A 23,768-nucleotide genomic window follows, 5' to 3' on the forward strand; every position below is an offset into this window, starting at 1 on the left:
TGAATAAGTGAAACCTAGGAAAGTGTTATTGTGTGCCTTGTTAATTGACACAGAGACCAAATCATTGTCATTTTATGTCTATGTAATAACTTTAAAAAATCTTTTTAAAAACTTTTAGAACCTAATCCACCAATAGATCAAGTTATACAGAAACCAGGAGTTGTACAGAGATTTGTGAAATTTCTTGAAAGAAATGAAAATTGTACTTTACAGGTGAGTTGTTCTAAAGTTTTCTTCCTTAATCTCTTTCTAGATATGACATATGATTAGTTTCTAGTGAAAGCAATTTTTGTATTACTTAGTACACTGTAAGCATTCTGTAAAGACTTGGCAAATAAAGGAAAAGGTAGTGCCATCTCTTTTGCCTTGGTCATGGTGGTGCTGCTGGATTTTTCTAGGAACTATTATAGTAAACGCTTTTTGAAAAAATATTTAAAGTCATTACTAATGTTAATAAAAATTTTGTGGTTGTCAACCTTTAATAACTTTTTGTTTTAGAAAACCCAGAAACTAAAATGCTATTTAACAACTACGTTTATTTTGGCTCTTAACTAGCCTGGTTTGTGGCTTTTTAGTATAAACTCTTTTACTTATTAAAAAGCATTTTTTATGTGATTCATTAGTTCTTTTATTTTGAAAACAGAAAAAATCTGTATAGGCTACTAAAAATGTGACCAGTGTTGGTTCTATGCTGAAAGCATTGCTTCTCAGCCCTGCTATAGGGGTAGTTTTAAGACATTTTCCAGGTAATTTGCTGCTGATAAATTATTGACGTGTGCAGATACTTCACTAAAAAAAAAAGTGATCTTCAGTTTTATGCTATGTATATTTTAAATTAAGAGTAAAGGGTGAAATTATATCTTATACCAGGAATTGCACAAGCACTGTACCTTATTAGTAATTAAGGACTATTCTTGGTATTTGCTTAATAGTTGTGAAAATTACAACTTAGTGTTCCACTTATCTGAATAATCTGGGATGTGTCCTAACAATTTAGATGTAAGGAAGGGAATTTGTTCCTTATGCCAAAAAATTGTTAAGAATGTGTACAATAAGGATCTCTGAGGAAAAGGCCCTTTTGTTCATGTTACAGTCTTACTGACAGTTTTCAGACCCTGTAGGTATTAGAGCTAATAAGGGTGGAGAAATGAGATCCAATCCCTTTGGTTTACTTTTAAACCAAAGCTAAAGACTTTGAGTGACTGGTTAATAATGGTGGAATTCAGACTAAAATCCAGGCCTCTTGATTTCTAGTTTATTATTTGTTTTTTAATTCCAAGTGAATGGAAGAAGAAAGGAATGAATGAATGAATAAAATAGTGGAGTGATAGTTTGAGTCAAATATTATGTTAGTAATTGTAGTTACAAAATTGAATAAGACATTTGTCTCTGTCTGCAGAATTTCCTCTCTCGGTGAAGGCTTTATAAACAGATCCATGATAGTACATTATATTCAGTGCCAAATCTGAACTATAAACAAAGTACTTGGAGAGTACAAAGAACCTAGCAAGTTATTTGGTTTAGAGGAAGTTGAAGAAGACTTCATAAAGGTAGTGATGTAGGGCTAGTCTTGAGAATGAACTGTAGTTTAGCAGGTAGAAGAGGTAAACATTTCAGAATAAGTGAATAGCATGTGCAAGCACAGTGTATTCAAGAACAGTGTGAACTTGAGCATTTATTAATCATTATAATTAGAACCTAATGAAATTCAACAGAATAGTCTTGGGGCAGCTAAACTGTGCCATGTTCTCGAGTTCATACAAAATGTGCTAGTTGAGGCTATTGTCTCTGTAATAGACTTCATTGAAACTGGGAGCCTATAAGCTAGATAGGCTCTGAAACAAGTTTTGTTTGGCCTGCACATGTTTTAAAGATGTAGATTAGATTCTCGGCATTAAAAAATGGAGGAATTGCAAATGAAAATTCAAATTTTCAGCTTCTTTTGATAAATCAGAAGATTTCACATAGGATAAAGATGGAGCAGAGCTGAAGAGTTCTGCCTTTTAGTTATAACCATGCTCTCGTTTGCCACAGTTCCCACTTGCTTATATCACTTTAACTTTCTGCCCTATAAGCATGTGGATTTATCATTCTTCACTCATGCTGTCTCCTAGGATTACCAACGAGAATTTTATAGAGAAACCTATTAATTGTCCTTTAATTTTTTCATTATCTACAATTGTTTAGGTCTGTGTTCTCCCTTGTTTTTTTAATATAATTTCCTCCTTTAACTTAGAAAATCTCTTGGTCCCACACATAATAATAACTATATTTTTGTACTTTTAGTAACACTTTTAAGTGCTTTTTTGTTTTATTTATCATAGTGGCATCTGTGTTTATGTGAAAAGTTGTGTGTTTATGCCAAATATTTTTTAAGCTGTACTTAGTGTGTAGTTTCCCTATGGATTTGCAGGCTACTTTCTCTAATTCACTATTTTATTGTTTGGGAGCCATGGGTTGAGTTTTTTCAGTTGCTTTTGTTAGTTTCTTGGCTGTTTAAGCAAACACCATATAATGGGTTGGCTTAAACAGGGAAATGGATTAGCTCATGGTTTTGAGGCCAAAATGAAGTCTAAATGGAAGTCTAAATCTAGGCATCATCAAGTCCCCCAGATAACTGTGGCGTTCTGGGACTGGCTGCTGGCAATCCTTGGTCCTCAGCTGGGCACATGGAAGCATCTCTCAGTGGCTCCTTCTTCTGTATTCTGTTAAATCTTAGCTTCTTGATTCTATGGCTTTTTTTTTTTTTTGTCTGAATTTCGTTCTGTTTATAAAGGACTCTAGTATTGAATTAAGACCCATTCTTTTGAGGTAGGACACACCTTAACTGAAGTAATCTTATCAAAAGGTCCTACTTACAGTGGGTTCCCACCCACAGGAATGGATTATGTTTAGGAACATGTTTTTCTGGGGTATATTTGGCTCTAAACCACTATTCCTCTGTTACGTATCCATTACATATAAGTGGATCTGAATTCTCATTGAATTGATATTAATTGATCTGTCAGAGGTTCTCCTATTTAGAAGAGTACTAGAAGTCCTAGTTCTTGCTCTCCTAATAATAAATTGTTTGACCTTTAACATAATACCTAGTTCTCTGGACTTCTAATTTTTTTATGTCTTAAATGAAGAGGTTAGATCCAGATCTCTAAGGAAACAGAAGTACCTTGTACGATTCTAAGGTCTATGAAATTTACTATTCCTCTACTAAGTAGTACCTCTTATTTATTTTAATAAACTGCTTCCTTTAGAACACTTGGCTCTCTAATTGTAAATATTGGGGGTTTTATGAATTATAAATTCCACTGTGTTCATTTATTGTTTGTGATTTTATAAAATTTCTTTGTATCATTTCTTGGTTCTTGTTTTCCAATCTGAAGAGTCCTTTTTTTAAAAAAATAAAGAGTTTTCATCTATGAAATCTGACTTCATGTTGAATCTTATTAATCATAAATCTTCCTTAAAATTTATCTAGCTAAGTAACTCCCTTTCTTCCTCCTTTCTTCTCCTCTCTGATATTTATTTGGTACTTTATTTCTTATTTTAATTTTAATTATTTTTATTAACCTGTCTTTTTTGAAAAAGATACATAGATCACAAAAAATGTTACATTAAAAAATTTAAGAGGTTCCCACATACCCCACCCCCCACCCCCCACTCCTCCCACATGAGCAACCTCTTTCATCATTATGGCGCGTTCATTGCATTTGGTGAATATATTTTGGAGCACTGCTGCACTGCATGTAATATAGTTTACATTGTAGTTTACACTCTCCCCCAGTATATTCAGTGGATTATGGCAGGATATATAATTCCAGCATCTGTCCCTGTAATATTATTTAGGACAGCTCCAAGTCCCGAAAATGCCCCCACATCTCATCTCTTCTTCCTTCTCTGGGCCCTCAACAACTACTGTGGCCACTTTCTCTAGATCAGTGCAACAGTTTCTTCCATTACTAGACACAGTAATTCTATAGAAGAATGCCAGTAAGTTCACTCTAATCTATATTTTATTCCTTCATCCTGTGGACCCTGGGATGGTGATGTCCACTCCATCTCTACATCGAGAGGAGACTTAGATCTCACATGGTTGATGGATGCCATTCTCCTGCTTGGAGTTGTAGGCACTCTCGGTTCCCTGGTGTGGTGGTTGACCTTCTACTTTTATTTATTTTACTTTTCCTTAGTTTGAAGCTGCATGGGCATTAACTAATATTGCATCTGGAACTTTTCTGCATACCAAAGTAGTGATTGAAACTGGGGCTGTTCCAATTTTTATCAAACTCCTTAATTCAGAACACGAAGATGTTCAGGAGCAGGTAAGTTTCTAAGTAGAACTATTATATTTACTAGATTTTAATTTTCTTTTGAAAGTACTATTTTTAAGTATGATTTAACACCCATTTCCAATTCTGTGTCTTAATTGCCTGTACAATGACATTTGTTGAAATGCAGTCATTTGTATTCAATATAAAATTAGAAGGAAGAATGAACTGTCTCAGACAGAGTTCTGTGTTCTCTCTAAGTGTGGGCTCCCATTTATAAAAGAGCATATTGAGGCCCCCCTAAATAAATAACAGTGAATAGCTGTTCAGACTCCTTGTTCTGTGCTGTTTATGGATTATTTTGTTGTTTTAAATTCTCAAAATTGTTGTAGGAAAGAGATTTTAATCACATTGATTACAAAATCCAAAGAAAATAAAATAGAAATGTTTTGATATTTTTCTTTTCAATCAGTTTTTATGCACATTTATCTCTTGATCTCTCTCTGCCATTCCACTCAGCCATTTGGTTGGTATTTCCCCACTGAGTACTAACATTGGAAGCCTTTTATTGTGGCATTAATTATTCTTCCAAGAAAATTTTACTAATTATTACTCAGTATCCATTTATGTGTGCACCTTAATTTAATTATTCCTCAGTTGTACATTTGGATTATCTCCAGTTTAGTGTTATTACTAATATTGTCATGAAAATGATTGTATACAAATCTTTATGTACCTCTTGATTATTTCCTCAGGGAAAAGTGACTTTACACTGTAAAAAGATGTGAATATTTTAAGGCTCTTATTACATATTATGAAGTTGGCTTCCAAAAAATTTACAGTAATTGGCATCCCCACCTGCAGAATATTACTTGCCACGAGGGGGAAAATGTTCCTTTAAAAACTTGTTCTTAAAAAAAAAAAAAATTAGCACACTTATTCTAGAGTATATTTTTAAAATGTTAGTTCATGTTTTTTAAATGTTAAAAAAATTTTTCACAATTGGAAAAGCAATTTTATGTCTACTTTTGTACTTACATGAATAACTTGAAATGAGCATATTATAAAATGATAGTGTGCATTTGCATTCTCATCTAACTTAAAATTAATAAGTGAATAGTTTGATCTTTTACTACCATTTATTTTTAAAGTTATGAACCTGGACTAATTCAAAACTTATTTTGAGGGATCAGTCAAAGCTAATTCTCATATTAGCTGTTACCTCACTTTTCTATGCTTCTTCTCTCCTTCCTTTCTTCTTTTACAAATAGTCCATTCGCATTGAGTGGATTTCTTGGTATAGGAGCAAACCTCTGGTAAAGGTAATTGGAAAATTCACTAAATAGATATGTTTTGTCTTTCCATATAGATTCAGAGTAGACAGATTTACTCTTTGTTGAACTGAATAACCATTTCACTAGTATATTAGGAAATTTTATAAATTACCTTTTAAAATTTGGTTAAAATATTATTAAATTGCAATTTAAAAGTTTTCATTTCTTATTACCCTACTAGGATATTCTGGTTGTTATTTTTCCCGTCACATGTTAGAAATGATCATTTTGTTAATTCTACCTAATAGCACATTCTTAAGTAAGAGAATCTTACTTAAAAAACTGCATGCATTATTGTAAAGATTTATTGACACTGACTTAATAATATGCTTGCTGTCTAAGAGAACTTTTTTTCTTATTTTTCTAAGGCTGTTTGGGCTCTTGGTAATATTGCTGGTGACAATGCAGAGTGCAGAGATTTTGTTTTGAATTGCGAAATACTTCCACCTCTTTTAGAGTAAGTAAGTTTATCACAATGAAATTAACACTGATTTCAGAAAAGAAAAGTATATTCTCTACTATATTCTGCATAGGCGTTATGCTCTTTAGTGATGCTTTTAAATTTGGCTTATATTTAGCCATGCCTGCAATAGATTGAAAGTAGGTGAAACAAGGAAACATTTTTTTTTTTTTTTTACACTTATTACAAAATTTATTGAAATATATACTTATTACAAACAATAAGTATATAATAGTTGTGAACTTACAAATCAAACATATATAACATCAAATAAACATATATAACATCTCGCCCTACCACCAATAGCTTGCATTGTTTTTTTTTTTTTTCTTTTTTCTTTTTTTATTGACTTTGTAATAATATTACATTAAAAATATATATGTGAGGTCCCATTCAACCCCACCCCCCCACCCCCCCTCTCCCCCCCCCAACAACACTCGTTCCCATCATCATGACACATCCATTGGATTTGGTAAGTACATCTTTGGGCACCTCTGCACCTCATAGACAATGGTTCACATCATGGCCCATACTCTCCTCCATTCCATCCAGTGGGCCCTGTGAGGATTTACAATGTCCGGTGATTACCTCTGAAGCACCATCCAGGGCAGCTCCATGTCCCAAAGACGCCTCCACCTCTCATCTCTTCCTGCCTTTCCCCATACCCATCGTCCACCATGTCCACTTTTCCCAATCCAATGCCACCTCTTCTATGTGGACATTGGATTGGTTGTGTCCATTGCACCTCTTTGTCAAGAGGAGGCTCAGATTCCACATGGATGCTGGATGCAATCCTCCCATTTACAAGGAAACATTTTTAACTTGTATCATATTTTTTCTGTATCTGTTAAGTCATACTTAACAGAATTAGTTTTTAACTTGGTGCTTACTGTGCGAAAATAATTATTCTACAATACAAGGATATTTAGTAGTACTGGGTAAAAATTTTAATGTTATCTCTTATCTCTTATCTCTATGTCATTCTGTGTATCTCCAACTGAGGAAATGAATAGGAAGAATAATTTCTAGACATGAGTTTTTTAAAGACATTTTATCTCTTAGTCTGATTTTGTTCAAATAGCATTAATGACCCTACCATATACAGTCCACTGAGTGACTCACTGTAATTTCTTTTACTTTCAGCTCATCCCTAATGTTCCATAATATTTGAGAATTTAGCTAAGCTATTTTTAAAAATACTGATTTACATTTTCATTATATTTTGAAGTATGTACTCCATAAAGAATCTTTTAAACTTTCAACTTGAGATTTTTCTCGCCTGATCATGTAGTTTGTAGATTAACCGAGCACTTAGTTTCTCTTTTTCACTTTTGGTTCTCTGTCTATAGCTTATTTTATGATTTGTTGATATCTCAGGTAGGTAATGGTTTATTGAATAGTAACCATCTATTAGATTCAATCCCTTTAAATGTCATAAGGAACTTTTAACTGTGACCAAAGAAAACAAGCTATAAAATAAAAGTCTAATGGTGAACAAACAAGTATCCAGCTATATTGTATTAATTACAAACAGTACATTTCAGAAAAGCATGTGCTTAGAAAGTTAGAAAGTTCCAAAATTTAATTATAAAATTTGGTCTTATAAAGTTCAAAGTTTAATTTGTAAAAATGGGGAAGGTGATAAAAAGGAAGTTATGTCACATTAACTACTAGATGCCTTCACTTTAATTGAGCAAAAGGGAAAAGACTATTCTTAGCTTAACTAAGATTTCGGGATTATCTGTAGTTCATATTGAAATTGACATTAAACCAATGCTTAAGTAAATATAAAACTTGTACTAATGTATGGTTTTATCAGTTCTTGGAGTGAAGTTTTAATTTGTATTATTCATTTCATTCTCAGTAAAGATAAATCTTTTATAACCATTCTATAGTCTTTTTGTGTGTACAGAACTTCGTTGGTTTAATTTATAATATAGCATACCTGGACAAAGAGAATTTGCCCCTTCTCATAATAATCTTGTTAATAAAGAAAATGAATAGTATAGAACAGGAGTTGGCAAGCTATGGCCAGCAGACCAAATCCTGTCTGCTGCCTGTTTTCGTAAATAAAGTTTTTTTGAAACACAGCCAGACCTCCTCACTTCTTTAATATCTATAGCTACTGTTGTACTACAATAGCAACATTGAGTAGTTGTGGCAGATTTGAGTACTTGCATCACGGGCTGAAGGCCTCCAAGTCTAATATGTTTATTTTAAAAAGTTTGCCATCATTTGGTATAGTATAACCATTTCTAAATGAGCTAGATTTTTGAGAGGATTCTATAGGAAAACCCTCTAGGAAAATCTTTAGACAGGGATTTTGTGTGTAAAATTTACCATTTTAACCATTTTTAATTGCACAGTGCATTGGTATTAAATACATTCACAATGTTGTGCAATCATCACTACTGTCTAGTTCCATAAGTATTACATTATCTCAAACAGAAACCTATTAAGCAGTCATATCATACCCCATTTCACCCTCACCCCAGCAACCAGTAATTTGCTTTCTGTCTCTATGTATTTGCCTATTCTGCATATTTCATCTGAATTGAATTAGAAAATATGTGGCATTTTGTGTCAAGCTTTTTGCACTTAGCATCATGTTTTCAAGGTTCATCCATGTTGTACTATGTATCAGTGTTCATTCCTTTTATAGCTGAGTAATATTCCAGTATATGGATAATAACACATTTTGTTATTCATTAACTGATGAGCATTTGGGTTGTTTCCACCTTTTGGCTGTTGTGCACAAGCATTTGTGTACACGTATTTGCTTGAACAGCAGTTCTCCTTTCTTTTGGGCATATACCTAGGCATATGATTATGAGATCATATAGAATTTCTCTATACTCACTGAAAAACCACCAAAGTGTTCCTCACAGTGGCTGTACCACTTTAATTACCACCAGCAATGTATGAGAGTTCAAATTTTGCCACATCCTCACTTAAACTTATTATTTTCCTTTTTCCCTCTTAATTTTAGCTGTTCTAGTGGGTGTGAAGTGTTATCTTTTGCCTTGATTTGCATTTTCCTAGTGACTAATGATGTTGAAGATCTTTTCATGTTCTTATTGGCCATTAATATAACTCCTTTGGAGAAATGTTTATTCAAGCCTTACCCATTTTTTTTAAGCAAATAAATTTTATTGATAAATATCAATAAAGCATATGTCATCCAGAGTGTACAGTCAATGGATTTGGTATAATCACATAGTTGTGCATTTATCCCTTCAGTCATTATTAGATCATTTTCATTTTTTCAATAATATTAATAAAAAACAGGCAAACAAGAAAATTCCTTACCTCTTAGTCTTTCATGGTTTCCCCTGCTATATGTAGCTGCTATTTCTGGCTATTCTTATATAATTATTTGTTAAGCAGTTTTATTGAGATATATTCACATACCATATGATCTATCCAAAGTGTATTTGTCAATGGCTTTTGGTATAATCACGATGTCGTGCATTCATCATCTCAAAAATTTTAGAAAAATTTCATTACTCCAAAGAGAAAGACTACACCCCTCAACATTTCTTCCCCAGCCCTACATAACCACTAATGTAATTTCATCTTTATAAATTGGTTTATTTTTACAGTTTATGTAAATCTTTACCCATTTTTAATTGGATTGTTGGTCTTTATCATTGTTGAGTATCATTTTTTTATATATTCTAAATAGACCCATATCAATACATGATTTGCAAGTATTTTTTCCTAGTATTCTCTGGATAGTCTTTTCATTCTCCTGATAGTAGCCTTTTTTTAATTTAAAAAAATTAAAAAGATTTTAGTTTTGATGAGGTCCTTTTATCTATTTTTTTCTTTTCATGCTTGTGCTTTTGGCATTGTTTGTAAGAAACTATTGCCAAATCCAAAGTCATGGAGATTTACTTCTATATTTTCTTTTTTTTTTATTTAAAGATTTATTTATTTAATTCTCTCCTCTCCCCACTCCCCACCCCCCTTGTCTGTTCTCTGTGTCTGTTTGCTGCATCTTGTTTCTTTGTCCGCTTCTGTTGTTGTCAGAGGCATGGGAATCTGTGTTTCTTTTTGTTGCCTCATCTTGTTGTGTCAGTTCTCCGTGTGTGCGGCACTATTCCTGGTCAGGATGCACTTTCTCTCGTGCTGGGCGGCTCTCCTTACGGGGTGCACTCCTTGCGCGTGGGGCTCCCCTACGCGGGGGACACCCCTGCGTGGCAGGGCACTCCTTTCACGGATCAGCACTGCGCATGGGCCAGCTCCACATGGGTCAAGGAGGCCCGGGGTTTGAACACAGACCTCCCATGTGGTAGACGGACGCCCTATCCACTGGGCCAAGTCTGTTTTCCTATATTTTCTTGTAAGAGTTTTATAGAGTTAGCCCATGTATTTAGGTCTTTGATCCATTTTGAGTTAATTCTTATCTATGGTGTGAGGTAAAGGTCCAACTTCATTCTCTTGCATGGGGTTATCCAGTTTTCCCAGAACCATTTGTTGAACAGACTATTCTTTCTTCCTTAAATGTACTTGGCACCCTTGTCAAAAATCAGTATGATTTTTGAGTTCATTTCTGGACTCCCAATTCTATTCCACTGGTGTATATGTCTTCTTTAATGTCATTATCACACTGTTTTAATTACTGTGACTTGGTAGTACATTGGTAGTACATTTTGGAAAATGTGTCATATCCAACTTTGCTCTTTTTTTTTTTTTTCTCTTTAAAGATTGTTTTAGCAATCTTTCAGGCTCCCTTGCCAATTCCAACTAAATTTGAGGATCGACTTATCCATTTCTGCCCCAAAGACCTGTATTAGTCAGAATTGTATTTGGCGAAAAAGAACCACAGGATCTCTATATCTGTCTCTGTTAAGAGATTTTAAAAAGGAATTGGTTCACATGATCAGATTGCAATTAGGACAGAGAATGGATTGACTCTAGTTGATGGTGTTGAAAACTTCAACCGAGAAGTGGATTGTTCCCCCTAGTCCCCCACACTCCTCTTGGAGGGGAGCGGTAGGGCTAATTTAATGGGAAACTGCAAATGGAGACCAGGCCACAGTTCACACTAATGGGCATGTGGGGGCAGTGTGGAGACCAGGAGGGGGACAGTAGCAGGACATAGCTGTCCATGTGAGCAAGTTCACAGACCATTTGGGAAACCCAGACAGGTAGGCTCAGGCCCTGGCAGGGCTGCACCTTCCTTCTGCACCCAGTCTAGTCACAGCCGCATCCACTATTGCACCAGAGTCATGAGCAGGCCCAGCGGCAGCGAGGCAGCTGGTGCTGACAGCCCAGCACATGTTGGACGAAAATCAAATGTTGCAGGCTGCGAATCCGAGGTTGCCCATAAGGAGCCCCTTCTCTCTACATGGCCCAATGCAGCTGGGACACAACAGCCTCCGGCTTGTGGTGGTCTCCACACACAGTGAGGAAATGGTGTTAACTAAGGTGCAAACACATGGGCAGGCTTCTCTGGCCCTGCAGGTGCAAGGTTTAATAGAGACAGGGCCAGGTTGGGGACTACACAGAGACTTAGAGGGTACAGGGCAGGGGTGAAAGGCAAACTCGTCGGCTATCCTGAGCCCAGTGACTCACGTGGTCTGTTCTCTCAAACCCATAGCAGGATGCAGGGAGCTTTCAGGCACTTGGGCAGTTCCTGGGTTTCTATACCTGAGAGTTCTAGGGGCCAGAGTTGACAGCTGTTCCTTCTGACTATCATACCTGCCTCTGGTGCCCAGCACAAGATACCATAGATACAAATCCAGGTTTTCCATGCCCTGCCTGCTTGGGTCCACCTGACCCAGGTGTTGCTTCCAATCCTGACCCAGGCGCTCAGAAGTGACTATGCCACAGCTACAGCCTGTCCCCTCTGCAGACCCCCACCCTGGCCTGTGGGACCAGCTCTTGCTCCCGCTGCTTTTGCTCTAAGGGAGAATGAGCAAGTCAGGACCAAACCTGCACCTCTAGAGAGAGGGGTGAGAGCATCAGAAGGGAGATGTGTGGTTAGCCCCTTCCTAGCTTATTGTCCTGATCACTGATACCAGCAAACCAGCAACACATAAGCTCAGTGCCATCTACCTGCTGACCCTACCCTTAAATCTGACAGAATGTTTGCCAGAAGAGACAAATATATAGTCTGAATTTTGTAGGGTAGGCTGGAAATGTCAAAAAAGTTAATTCTGAAATCTGGCATATTCAGACTTTGTACATCAGGTTGCAAGTAGGAAATTCTGATGGTGGTGGAGTTGTATTCCCCAGGAGAACCTGGCTGGCTAAAAAAGATGTAGAAATTCTTTCTGAGTCCAGAAATCCTCAGTTTTTGCTTTGAGATCTCCTGCAACTGATTGGTTAAGGAGATGCCCTCATTGCTGAAGGCAGTCTCCATTGTTGATTGTAGATGCAGTCAGCTGACTAATGATTTAAATTCATCTATGAAATACCCGCACAATAACAATCAAGCTGGTGCTTGCTTAAGCAAACAGTTGGACACCATAACCTAGCCACATTGACCATGAAATTAGCCATCGCAAGGCCTTTGGGATCTTCATAGAGATCGTACGTCATTTTGCGAAGTATTGCCTGCTTAAGGATATTCTGTCTTCCATTCTATGAACATGGGGTGCCTTTTCATTTATTTAGGTCTTCTTTAATTTCTTCCGCAGTGGTTTAGTGTACAAATCTTGCATCTCCTTCATTAAATTTATTCCTAAGTATTTTATTCTTTTTGATGAAATTGTTTTTTTAATTTCCTTTTCAGCTTGTTCATTGCTTAGTGTTAATCATATATTCTTTCTTTATTTTTTAATCTGGTTGCATTATCATCTTTTTTGGTGGGTTGCTTCACTCCACGGGGGCCTGTGCCTCTTTGTGCCGTGCAGGTCTGGGATGCCTTATTTTTTTTTCTTTGTTTACCAGGAAGTCCTGGAGTTCGAACCCAGGTCCTCCATATGGTAAATGGGAACTCAATTGCTTGAGCCAAAGCTGCTTCTCATGATCATATATTCTTGCCATTGTGTCATCTGCTGTTTTAATATGCTAAAAGCTGCTGTGAACAATATACCAGATGTGGCTTTTACAATGGGAATTTTTTTTTTTTAAGATTTAAAAAATTTTTTTATTTTTCTCCCCTTCCCTTCCCCCCCCAGTTGTCTGTTCTCTGTGTCCATTCGCTGTGTGTTCTTCTGTGACCACTTCTGTTCTTGTCAGCGGCACCAGGAATCTGTGTCCCTCTTTGTTGCGTCGTCTTGCTGCACGTCAGTTCTCCTTGTGTGTGGTGCCACTACTGGGCAGGCTGGACTTTCTTTCGCACTGGGCGGCTCTCCTTATAGGGTGCACTCCTTGTGTGTGGGGCTCCCCTACACGGGGGACACCCCTGCGTGGCACAGCACCTTTGCGCACATCGGCACTGCACGTGGGCCAGCTCACCACACGGGTCAAGGAGGCCCTGGGTTTGAACCGCAGACCTCCCATATGGTAGGCAGGCGCTCTATCCATTGAGCCAAGTCTGCTTCCCTACAATGGGAATTTATTAAGTTAAAAGCTCACAGTTTTGAGGCTGTGAAAATGTCCAAATTAAGGCATCAACAGAGATGTTTCATCAAAAGTTGGCTATTGGCAATCCTGGACACTTCCATGTGGCAAGAGACAATGGTGCCTCTGCTGGTCTGGGTCTTTTCTCTTCCAAGCTTAATTTTTCCACGAGCTCAATTGTGGGCCATCAGGCATGTGGCTTGTCTCTTTCAGCCTCTCGTGGGCCTCTTTCCGTGCCTGTGTGCTCTGCTGATTCCAGCCTTTTGGGGTTTCTCTGCAGCTTTTTTCTTTGTGACTGTGGCTTTTTAGTCCTCCATTTACAAAGGACTCCAGCAAAAGGATGAAGACCCACCTTGGTGAAGTGATCTGATCAAAAGGTCCCATTTATAGTCTCAAACCAGGACATCTGTGACTAGAGATTTTACTTTGTCCTTTCCAATTTGGATTTTCTTTCTTTTTCTTTCCTAATTGCTCTTGCAATTGAATAACTGTGTTGAAAGTGGGCATCCTTGTCTTGTTCCTGATCTTAGTGGTAGGGATATCAGTCTTTCTAATGTTAGCTGTGAGTATTTGAAAAATGTCCATTATCATGTTGAAGTTCCTTTCTAAGTTTTCTGAGTGATTTTATCTTGAAAGGGTGCTAGATTTTCTCATGCCTTTTCTGCGTCAATTGAGATGACCGTGTTTTTTTCCTTTCGTTCTGTTAGATTGATTTTCTTATGTTGAAATCACCCCTTGCATTCCTGGAGTAAATCACACTTGGTCATGTTGTATAATCCCTCTGCTTTGATGTTGCATTTAGTTTTTACTATTTTATTGAGAATTTTTGCATGCATAAAGGATATTGGTTTGTACTTTTCTTGTGATGTCTTTGCCTGGCTTTGGTATTAGGGTAATATTGATCATGTAGAATGAGTTACGAAGAATCCTCTCTTCTTTACTATTTTGGGAGAATTTGAGAAGGACTGATGTTAATTCTTTAAATGTTTGGTAAAATTAACCTGTGAAGCCATTTGGTTTTGGCCTTTTATTTGGTGGTAAATTTTTGATGACTGATTCAATCTCCTTGTTGATTTTCTCTATTGTTTTTATATTCTTTACTTTATCTCACCTCTAATTCTTATTATTTCCATACCACTTCTTGCTGGGATTCTTTTACTTTTTCCTTAGAGTGTAAAGTTTATAGCTATAAATTTCTCTTTGAGCACTGCTTTCACTGCATCTCCTAACGTTGAATATGTTGTGTTTTGTCTTCAAAATGAGATTATGTTCATCTCCAAGTATTTGCTAATTTCCCATGTGATATCTTCTTTAACCCTTTGGTTGTTCAAGTGTGTGTGACCTAACATATGATCTTTCCTGGGAAATGTTATGTACCTTTGAGATGTCTCTGCTGATAGAGGTGTTTATGTTTATAATAGTTATAATTGCTCGATGGATTGACTCTTTATCAATATACAGTGTTTTTTATTGCCTTTACTTTTAGCCTAGTTGTTCTTTGGATCTAAAGTGAGTTTCATGTAGACAGAATGTGGATGGGTCATTTAAAAAAAAAAATCAATTCTGCCAATTTTTGCATTTTTATTGGAAAGTTTAATCCAGGTACATTCAATATAACTACTAATAAGGAAGGAGTTACTCCTGCCATTTTATATGTTATCTATATGTGTTATGTATTATTTGGTTGTGGAATAAATACTCTAAGGATACATTATGGCTGTGAAATTTAATAGTAGTAAGCTTACCAAAGTATCCCACAAGGCTGGTACTACATGTTGCTTAACAGTATGCTGCACTCTAGCCAGGGGATTTCCATAGTCCATACAAACTCAGCACCGTTGTAACCTTCAGAAACCTTTAGATAAGGCTAATCCTTACAAGATCAGCTTGAACACCTGAGGGGGAGAGGGAAGAAGCAAACACCTGGTACTGATCTGACTATGAGACTATGAGAGGGGATAGATTCCTTAAATCTTGAGAGTTGTCTCCAGACAGCCTCCTGGTCAGTCTGTTGCATGCTGTCCTGACTGTAAGGTACCCACAACACTAGCATGCTCCCACTGTTACTCTTTTAAGAGTGCTGCTTGAATAAACCTGCTAGCATCATATGGTGCCTGAGACTCATCTTTGACATGGACTGAACCAAAGGGAGGCATCACTCTGGAATGGTAGATCTCCAAATATAACACTGGTCCTCAGTTCCTTCCTTACTGTCTTGTTTCTTGTTTCCTTGATTTTTGAAATGTCCTGCTTTGGTTCCCTTCTTATTTCTCTCTATTTTTTTGTTTTTGTTAGTGGTTATTATAGATTATTATAGGTTATGATAGATTATAGATTAACTGTCTTAAACATAGTTTGTATTAATACCAGCTTATCTTCAATATTGTACAAAAAATCTGCCCCTTTACATAACCATCCCTCATTTTGCTATTGTCACAAATTACATCTTTATTTGTGTTTGTCTCTTGGTACAGATTTATAATTATTTACAATTATTATTTTTATGTGTTTGTCTTTTAAACCATGGAGAAAAGAAAGAGAAATTATTAACCAAAAATAAAATAATACTGGCTTCTATATTTACCTATGTAGTTATCTTTACCAGTGTTCTTTATTTCTTTGTGTGACTTCTATTTACTGCCTATTGTCTTTTCAGCCCAAAGGACTCCCTTTAGCATTTCATGTGGGGCAGGTGTATAAGACCTGGTTCTACAAGCTTTTCTTCATCTAAGAATCTATTAATTTCTCCTTCATTTGTTTTTGTTTTTATCCCCTCCCCGCCCCAGCGGCTTGCTTGCTGTCTGCTCTCTGTGTCCATTTGCTGAGCGCTATTCTGTGTTTTTTGCTTGTCTCCCTTTTTTTTTCATTCTGTCACCTTGCGGAGTCAGCACTCCGTGTCTCTTGTAGGCCAGGTGGCTCTCCACAGCGTGTGGGCGAGCCTGCCTTCACAAGGAGGCCCTGGAATGGGAGCCCAACTGATTGAGCCACAGCCACTTCCCAATTTCTCCTTCATTTTTGAAGGATAGTTCTGCTAGGTGTAGAATTCTTCATTGACAGATTTTTTTCTTTCAACATCTTATTTGTGTATTCCCACTACCTCTGGCCTTCATGATTTCTGATATTAAACAAAAGTAATCTGAAACTTTTAAAATCAGTTTCCCATGATAAGCTTTAATTTGAACATGTTTAAGATTTTTAAAAATATTTCATTCAGATCATACATTTAAAAGGAAAAAAAAACTGTAATATGTTTTTTTTGTTTCTGAAATATAATGAATTTCACAGACACTTCTTTTCTCCCAGGTCAGTTTAAACACTTTACAAAATATATTGAAGAGTATTTTTATGTTATGATAGAAAATAGCTAAACAGGAAAATGAATGTCATGTGACATTTCTGTTTTCTTTTTCTTGGCAGGTTATTAACAAATTCAAACAGACTTACAACAACCAGAAATGCTGTATGGGCCCTCTCAAATTTATGTAGAGGCAAAAACCCTCCTCCAAACTTCAGTAAGGTATGAGTAAAATAATACAAATTAAGAAATATGCCTCCATAAACTTTTAAGATGCTTTTTAATAGATACTTAGAGGTAGAAGGGACTTTATTCATTTTAATAATTATTTTCTTTTTTGACTAGGCAATATTTACAAATAAAGAAAAATCAGAAGGTATACCATGAAAATAAGTTTCTCTTCTACCTATATCCCTTCCCACTCCCTATTAGATTCCTCTCCCCAGGGGCAACCACTGTCACTAGATGTTTATATATCTTGGAGTCGAGTTTAGACATCTTTTAGTCTCTTTTTAGCTTACCAGATATTGAAGCCACGCACCCCACAAAGATTAAGGTAATTCATCTAGATCCATTGTTAGTTGTAAAATTGGAAAAGTAACTATTCCACAGTAGTTAGTGCTTTCCCATTGTATCTTTTATCTGTTAGAATCTCTTTTTCCCCACTTGATTAATATTGTGCTGTTAGTCTGATAGATTTTGAAAAAATTCCCAATCAAAATGTCTTATTCGTACTTCCAATAATATGCTTGTAGAAGGATAGAACATGAGTAAATATTTAGGACACCATTCTATTTCTTTTGAATTCTGTGTCTGTGTGAATTAAAGGAGAACAATGAATTCAGTTCAAAATTTGGTAAAGAGCTAGTAGTAAGGATTCTGGGACCAAAAAGTAATATCCCTAATTCAGAAAATATTATTCATGAATTAGTATGCCTTCTTGTTTTACTTTGACTATTCCAGTTTTAAGCATTTATGATTTAGCCACATTTTATCTGACTACAAGCATGATTTAAATCTAATTGTACTATGGACAGTTGATCTTTTGCCATTCCTCAGGAGCATGTTGTGGGTTTAAGCATAGTTCTTAAAACTCTTGCATACTTTCCATGCCTATTCTGTTCTGTCTTTATTGACCAACACATAATATAACTAATAAGTTGATTTAAAGTATTATAAAATATGCTCAGAAGTAAAAGTGGGAACAAAATTGTTACTTTAATTAAAAATTGGTTAAATATACATCTTAGAGATAAAAGTTTGAGTAACCTGCACTGCACAGCTCCTCAAGGAAAAAAGTTCTACAGTAAAAGTATTATATGTGATTTACAGTTTAAAAGAAGTTAAAGGAATGACTCTTTGGGGTGCTGTGGTATAGGTCGAATCATGTACCCCAATAAAGATGTGTTGTTAACCTTAATTTGCATTCATGTAGGCAGGAACTCATTTGTAAATAGTACCTTTTGAAGATATTATTATTAGTGAAGGTATGGCCAGATTGGATCTGGGTAGGTATTAATTCATATGACTAGAGGCCTTACAAAGAGAGCAAATTGTGATGTGGTCAGAGAAACCAGAAGACCAAAAGATATAGAAGCTAGAAGTCAGCAAAAGCACAGGGGGAAGTCAAGCACATTGCCATGTGAAAGAGGACTGTCATCACCACTTGCTGCAGAGAGAAAGCAAGACCTGCCACTGCCTTGGTGTTGGACTTCTAGCCTTTTGTAGCAGTTTGATATTGTTTTTGGATTTCAAAAACAGATACTGGATTATGTTTGTTAACTGGTCTTTCCCTCCAGACATACTGGATTCAGAGGTTTCACTTTTACTTGATTAAATAATGATTAAGGCTTTGATTGGGCCATGTGGGTAGGATGTTGTGTCCTCACCCCCTTGGTGGGTGGGAACTCATGGAGAAAATGACAGGGCAGAGCAGAGATTTGGAGGTTTTAAGCTGGAGCCCAGTAAGTAAACACACAGAGAAGCAGATATGGCAGAGGCCTCGGAAAGAGAGGTGAACAATTCATTTGATAATCTATAGCTGGTCTTGTGGAGAGAGCAAAGCAGCTGAGCCCAGAGAGAAGCAAGCCCCGGGAAGGGGGATACCCAGGAAGCCTGAACCCTTGCAGGCATCGGCAGTCATGTTGTAACACATGGCGATAGACTTTGGTGAAAGAGGTAACTTGTGCTTTATGGCCTAGTAACTCTAAGCTTCTACCCCAAATAAATACCCTTTATAAAAACCAACTGATTTCTGGTATTTTGCATCAGCTTCCTTTAGCTGACTAATATACCTCTGAAACTTGGAGGAAAAAATTCAGGTTTTTAAGCCAACCTATTATGTAGTATTTGTCAAAGCATCTCTGGCATACTAAGACATACTTGCCAACTGCACAAGTACCTTTAAAGAGCCTTTTGAAAATATGAATAGTGTATGAAAATGTTTCTAGTTTGGCAATGATTGTTTTAGTGAATTGAAGGGAAAGCAAATGTTTATAATTTGAGAAAATAACAAGGTCAGTGAATCTGATGATAATGAATCCTCCTACTGCTATTTAGATGTTTTTAAGTTTATATATTTAGTAATTGTATTCATGATTTTAACAATCACAGTAATTTCTTTGTCTCTTAAAAATGGTACAGAGTACCTACATTTTCATCGATCTTTTACTAAGTAAACCTTGGCCTATTTATTGCATTGTTCTTCTTTTAAAATTTTCTCTTTAAAATGTATTCTTTTTTGAGAATTCAGTTTTTGATATTCCCTCCCCTGTCTTTTAAAATACAGGACATGCATCCATATGTATGTATGTTGAGATACTAATTTTGTGATAAAGATGTTAAAGATATAATTAATTTTAAATGTCATGTTAGATATTTCCTTTTTTTTTTTTTTTTCAGTTTAGTAGCAGTATTGAAGCAGGGGAGCGGATATGCCTCAAGTGGTTGAGTGCCTGCTTCTCACATGGGATATCCCAGATTCGGTCACTGGTGCCTCCTAAAAGCAAACAAAAAAATAAAGAAAGAAAGAAACAAACAAACCAAAACACCAACTCAGGGGAGCAGATATGGCTTAGTGGTTGAGATCTGGCTTCCCACATACGAGGTCCAGGGTTCAATACCTGGAAAAAAAAAGAAAGAAGAGAAATCAATTTTGACATTTTGAAATTTTTTTTTTAAACCACATTTCATGGTTTTTATAAGTTTTTTAGCTATAGGCAAACAGTAAAGATTTTTTTTTAAATTTTGTAGTAAAAACCACCTTATATAAATTATTTATTTTGATAATACTTTTTTGAAATTGATGTAGTATGTTTCTCCTGAAGGATTTGCTAATTTGAAAGATACTAAAATTTATAACAATCATAATTTATAAAACCTCTAATGTAAATCACCTTTTTCTAAGCTTATTATTTAAAGTTGTTATCCTTATGAAATACCTCAGTGGGAATTAAAGTACTTTGAGGAGTGACATGGACCTTGAGAAATGATGTATTAGGACTTTCAGGAGTTACATGGACCTTGATAAATGGTGTAATAATATGAATTTTAGACCAATTAACATTTATAATATTGGCTCATAGACCTTATTTGACAGTTGGCAGAAAAAGGATTATCAATTCAGATGCTATTTCTTACTCTCTTCTCTTGTTATGTCCCTACTTCCCTCTTCCTCATCTTCTCTCTTTTAACAAGCTTAAAACCTTGTTTCCTTCCTCAGTGAGAAAACTGAAGTGATCCAAAGAGTATAGGAAGTATTGCCCTATAGAGTATCTGTTATTTAAAAAGGGGATGAGGGGAGGTATATGTACTGTGGACAATTCTATTGGACACTATCCACCTTAATCAAATGATCAAACTTAACATTACTAATAAAGGAAACAACTGACATTATGTGCCTTCTGATGTGATGTGAGTAAAAAGAACATGCCATAAGATTCCTGCCAGAAATGTTTAATCTGAAGAATCTAATCATGATGAAAAAATAAGATAAATTCAAATTGAGGAATGGTCTACAAATGGCCTAGAGTCTTTTTATTTTATTTTATTTTATTTTTAAGATTTATTTATTCCCTCCCCCCCACCCCCGGGTTGTCTGTACGCTGAGTCTTCTTTCTCCGCTTCTGTTGTTGTCAGCGGCATGGGAATCTGTGTCTCTCCTCGTTGCATCATCCTGCTGCGTCAGCTCTCTGTGTGTGCAGTGCCATTCTTGGGCAGGCTGCACTTTCTTTCACTTTGGGCGGCTCTCCTTACAGGGCGCACTCCTTGCACGTGGGGCTGGCCTACACGGGGGACACCCCTGCCTGACACGGCACTCCTTGCGCGCATCAGCACTGCGCATGGGCCAGCTCCACACGGGTCAAGGAGGCCCAGGGTTTGAACCCTGGACCTCCCATGTGGTAGACGGATGCCCTAACCACTGGGCCAAGTCTGCCACCTAGAGTCTTTTAAAGTGTCAGTATTTTGAGAGACCACAAATAGGCTGGGTAACTATTAAAATTAAAAGCCACCAAAGATACTACATACCAGTTAGAATGGCTAAAATCTAAAAACTGACAATACCAAGTGTTGACAAGATGCAGAGCAACAGAAACTCATACATGGCTGATGGGGATATAAAATGGTACAATCAGTAAGCAGTTAGTCAGTTTCTTACTTTATGACCTAGCAGTCTTGTGGTTTGATATTTACTCAAGAGAACTGAAATAGTAAGTCTATAAAAAGACCTGTACCCAAATGTTTTTGGCAGCTTTATTCATGATCACCAAGAACTGGACACAGCATTAAGTGAATATCACTTGGTGAATGGATAGACAAATTGTGGTATGTTCACATAATGAAATACAACTTGATGATAAAAAGGAGCACACTATTGGTACATGCAACAACAAGGATGAATCTCGAAAGCCTTAGGCTGAATAAAATAAGACACACACAAATGGCCGCATATTGTATGATTCCATTTATATGATATTTTGGAAAAGACAGTTGTATAGGAATAAAACTCATATCAATCAGTGATTGCCTGAAGATTGGAAAAGGAAATTGACCACAGAGGGGCATAAGGGAACTTTTGGAGGTGATGGAAATATTCTGTACCTTGATTGGTGGTATTTACACAAGTGTAAATATTTGTCAGACTTCCTGCCAGAACTGTAGACCTAATAAGAATTACTTTTAGTATGTCTAATTTACACATTGGTACACTTGATTTGTTTTTCAAAAAAGGCTTTAAAGAGACACAGCAAATAAATCAATGTGTAATTCTTGATTAGATTATTGATCAAAGTAAGGTTTTTAAAGAACTGTGATAAAGATACTATTGGGATAGTTTAAAAAAATCTGAATTTGTCCTTATCTTTGATAATAGTATTGTATTAATGTTAAATTTCTTAAATGTGATAATTATATTGTGGTATAAAAATGTAGAATTCCCTTTTTCTTAGGAGATATATGCTAAAGTATTTAGGGGTGATGTATCATGATATCTGCAATTGGTATGGTCCAGTAAAAAGTGTGCATGTGTATGAATCAGAGAAGAGGTGGCATGTTAACTCATATAGATGAGGAACTTAAGAGTGATATGGGTGTTCATTTTACTATTTTGCATATTTTCTGTAGACCTGAAAAATTTCAAAATCAGTATTGAGGTAGGATGTATATTATGTTAACATCTATTCCCTAGGTTATTGCAATAGCCTCCTAACAAATCTTTTTTCCCTTTGTATACCTGTCATTTTCTTTTCCTAAGGGAGTAGCCAAAATGATCTTGGTAAAATGTCGGCTCATACAACATCTCTGTTCAAAACCCTACAATTTGCTTTTTATTCAGAGTAAAAGATAAAATCGTTAAATATCTTAAAAGAATTTTCATCTTTTCACTCCTCTATTATCTCTCTGGACATCTGCTATTTTTTTTTCTCTTTTTTTATATTTAAAAATTTTTTATTGAAGTTTATCTTTCATACATGAACATACATAAACAATAAGTATATAGTATAACTTACAAAACAAACATGCATAACATCATACAGGGGTCCTATACATCACCAACCCCATCACCAACACCTTGCATTGTTGTGAAAAATTTTTTACAAATTATCTAAGAGTATCATCAAAATATTACTACTAACTATAGTCAATATCTTACAATTGGTACATTTCCCCCCCAACCCACCCTATTATTATTTTTTAAATATGTTTTTATTACAGAAGTTGTGAATTTATAAAACAGTCATGCACATGTGTAGAATTCCTATACAATACCCTTCACCAACACACCAACCATACTGTAGTGGAACATTTGTTACAAATTATGAGATATCATCATCAGACTATTATCACCAACAATTTCCCTTCTCATTTGCTTCATCCACACTAGCCTGCTTGCTGTTTCTTTAACTCACAGAAAATTTTATCTTCTGAGGACTTATCGTTTCTTTGAAATTTTCTCTTCTTGGTGCTTTGGTTTTTTTGTATATTTTAGTCTGTCTTTCCTATTGGAGGCTCTCCACATGTATCTGGGGATCTTTGACTCTCTGGACATATTTAGGAGGGAGATACTATGAAAGTTGATTGGAAATGATGGGTGTATAGGTGGGGTTTCATTATAGCAGAATTGGGTAGAAGAAGCATATTTTCTTTGAGGGACTCCAGATTTCAGTCTCTTCTCAGGGACCACTCCCTTCAGAGGCAGATTTTCTTGACTCTTGCTGGTCTATGCGTAGATTGAACTGGGAGTAGAGTGGGCAGTATACCTGGTTATTAAAGCTTTCAGAGTTAGGCATTGGAAGAAGTAGAGGTTTTCACCGATCAGGAGACTTCTATTTAATCTCTCTAGTTTCCGATCCAGTGCTTCATTTTAATCTCTACTGTGCATGATATCCTAAAGTTTAGTT

The 23,768-nt window shown here is 36.1% G+C and overlaps 1 protein-coding gene across 2 annotated transcripts in view; it reads left to right on the forward strand.

Annotated features, from left to right (window-relative positions):
- The window catches only part of KPNA5 (karyopherin subunit alpha 5), a 61,840-nt gene that overhangs the window by 22,629 nt on the left and 15,443 nt on the right, over nt 1–23,768 (forward strand). Inside the window, exons 5-9 of one of the 2 annotated variants that reach the window (XM_058307321.1) lie at nt 119–213; nt 4,188–4,319; nt 5,537–5,587; nt 5,968–6,056; nt 16,992–17,091. In XM_058307321.1, the coding sequence (XP_058163304.1) occupies nt 119–213; nt 4,188–4,319; nt 5,537–5,587; nt 5,968–6,056; nt 16,992–17,091 (467 nt within the window). The remainder of the gene's footprint in view (nt 1–118; nt 214–4,187; nt 4,320–5,536; nt 5,588–5,967; nt 6,057–16,991; nt 17,092–23,768) is intronic. The other variant, XM_004471226.3, reaches the window with a different exon arrangement.

Source organism: Dasypus novemcinctus, chromosome 11, assembly GCF_030445035.2.
Source record: "Dasypus novemcinctus isolate mDasNov1 chromosome 11, mDasNov1.1.hap2, whole genome shotgun sequence".
Classification (NCBI taxonomy): Eukaryota; Metazoa; Chordata; class Mammalia; order Cingulata; family Dasypodidae; genus Dasypus; species Dasypus novemcinctus.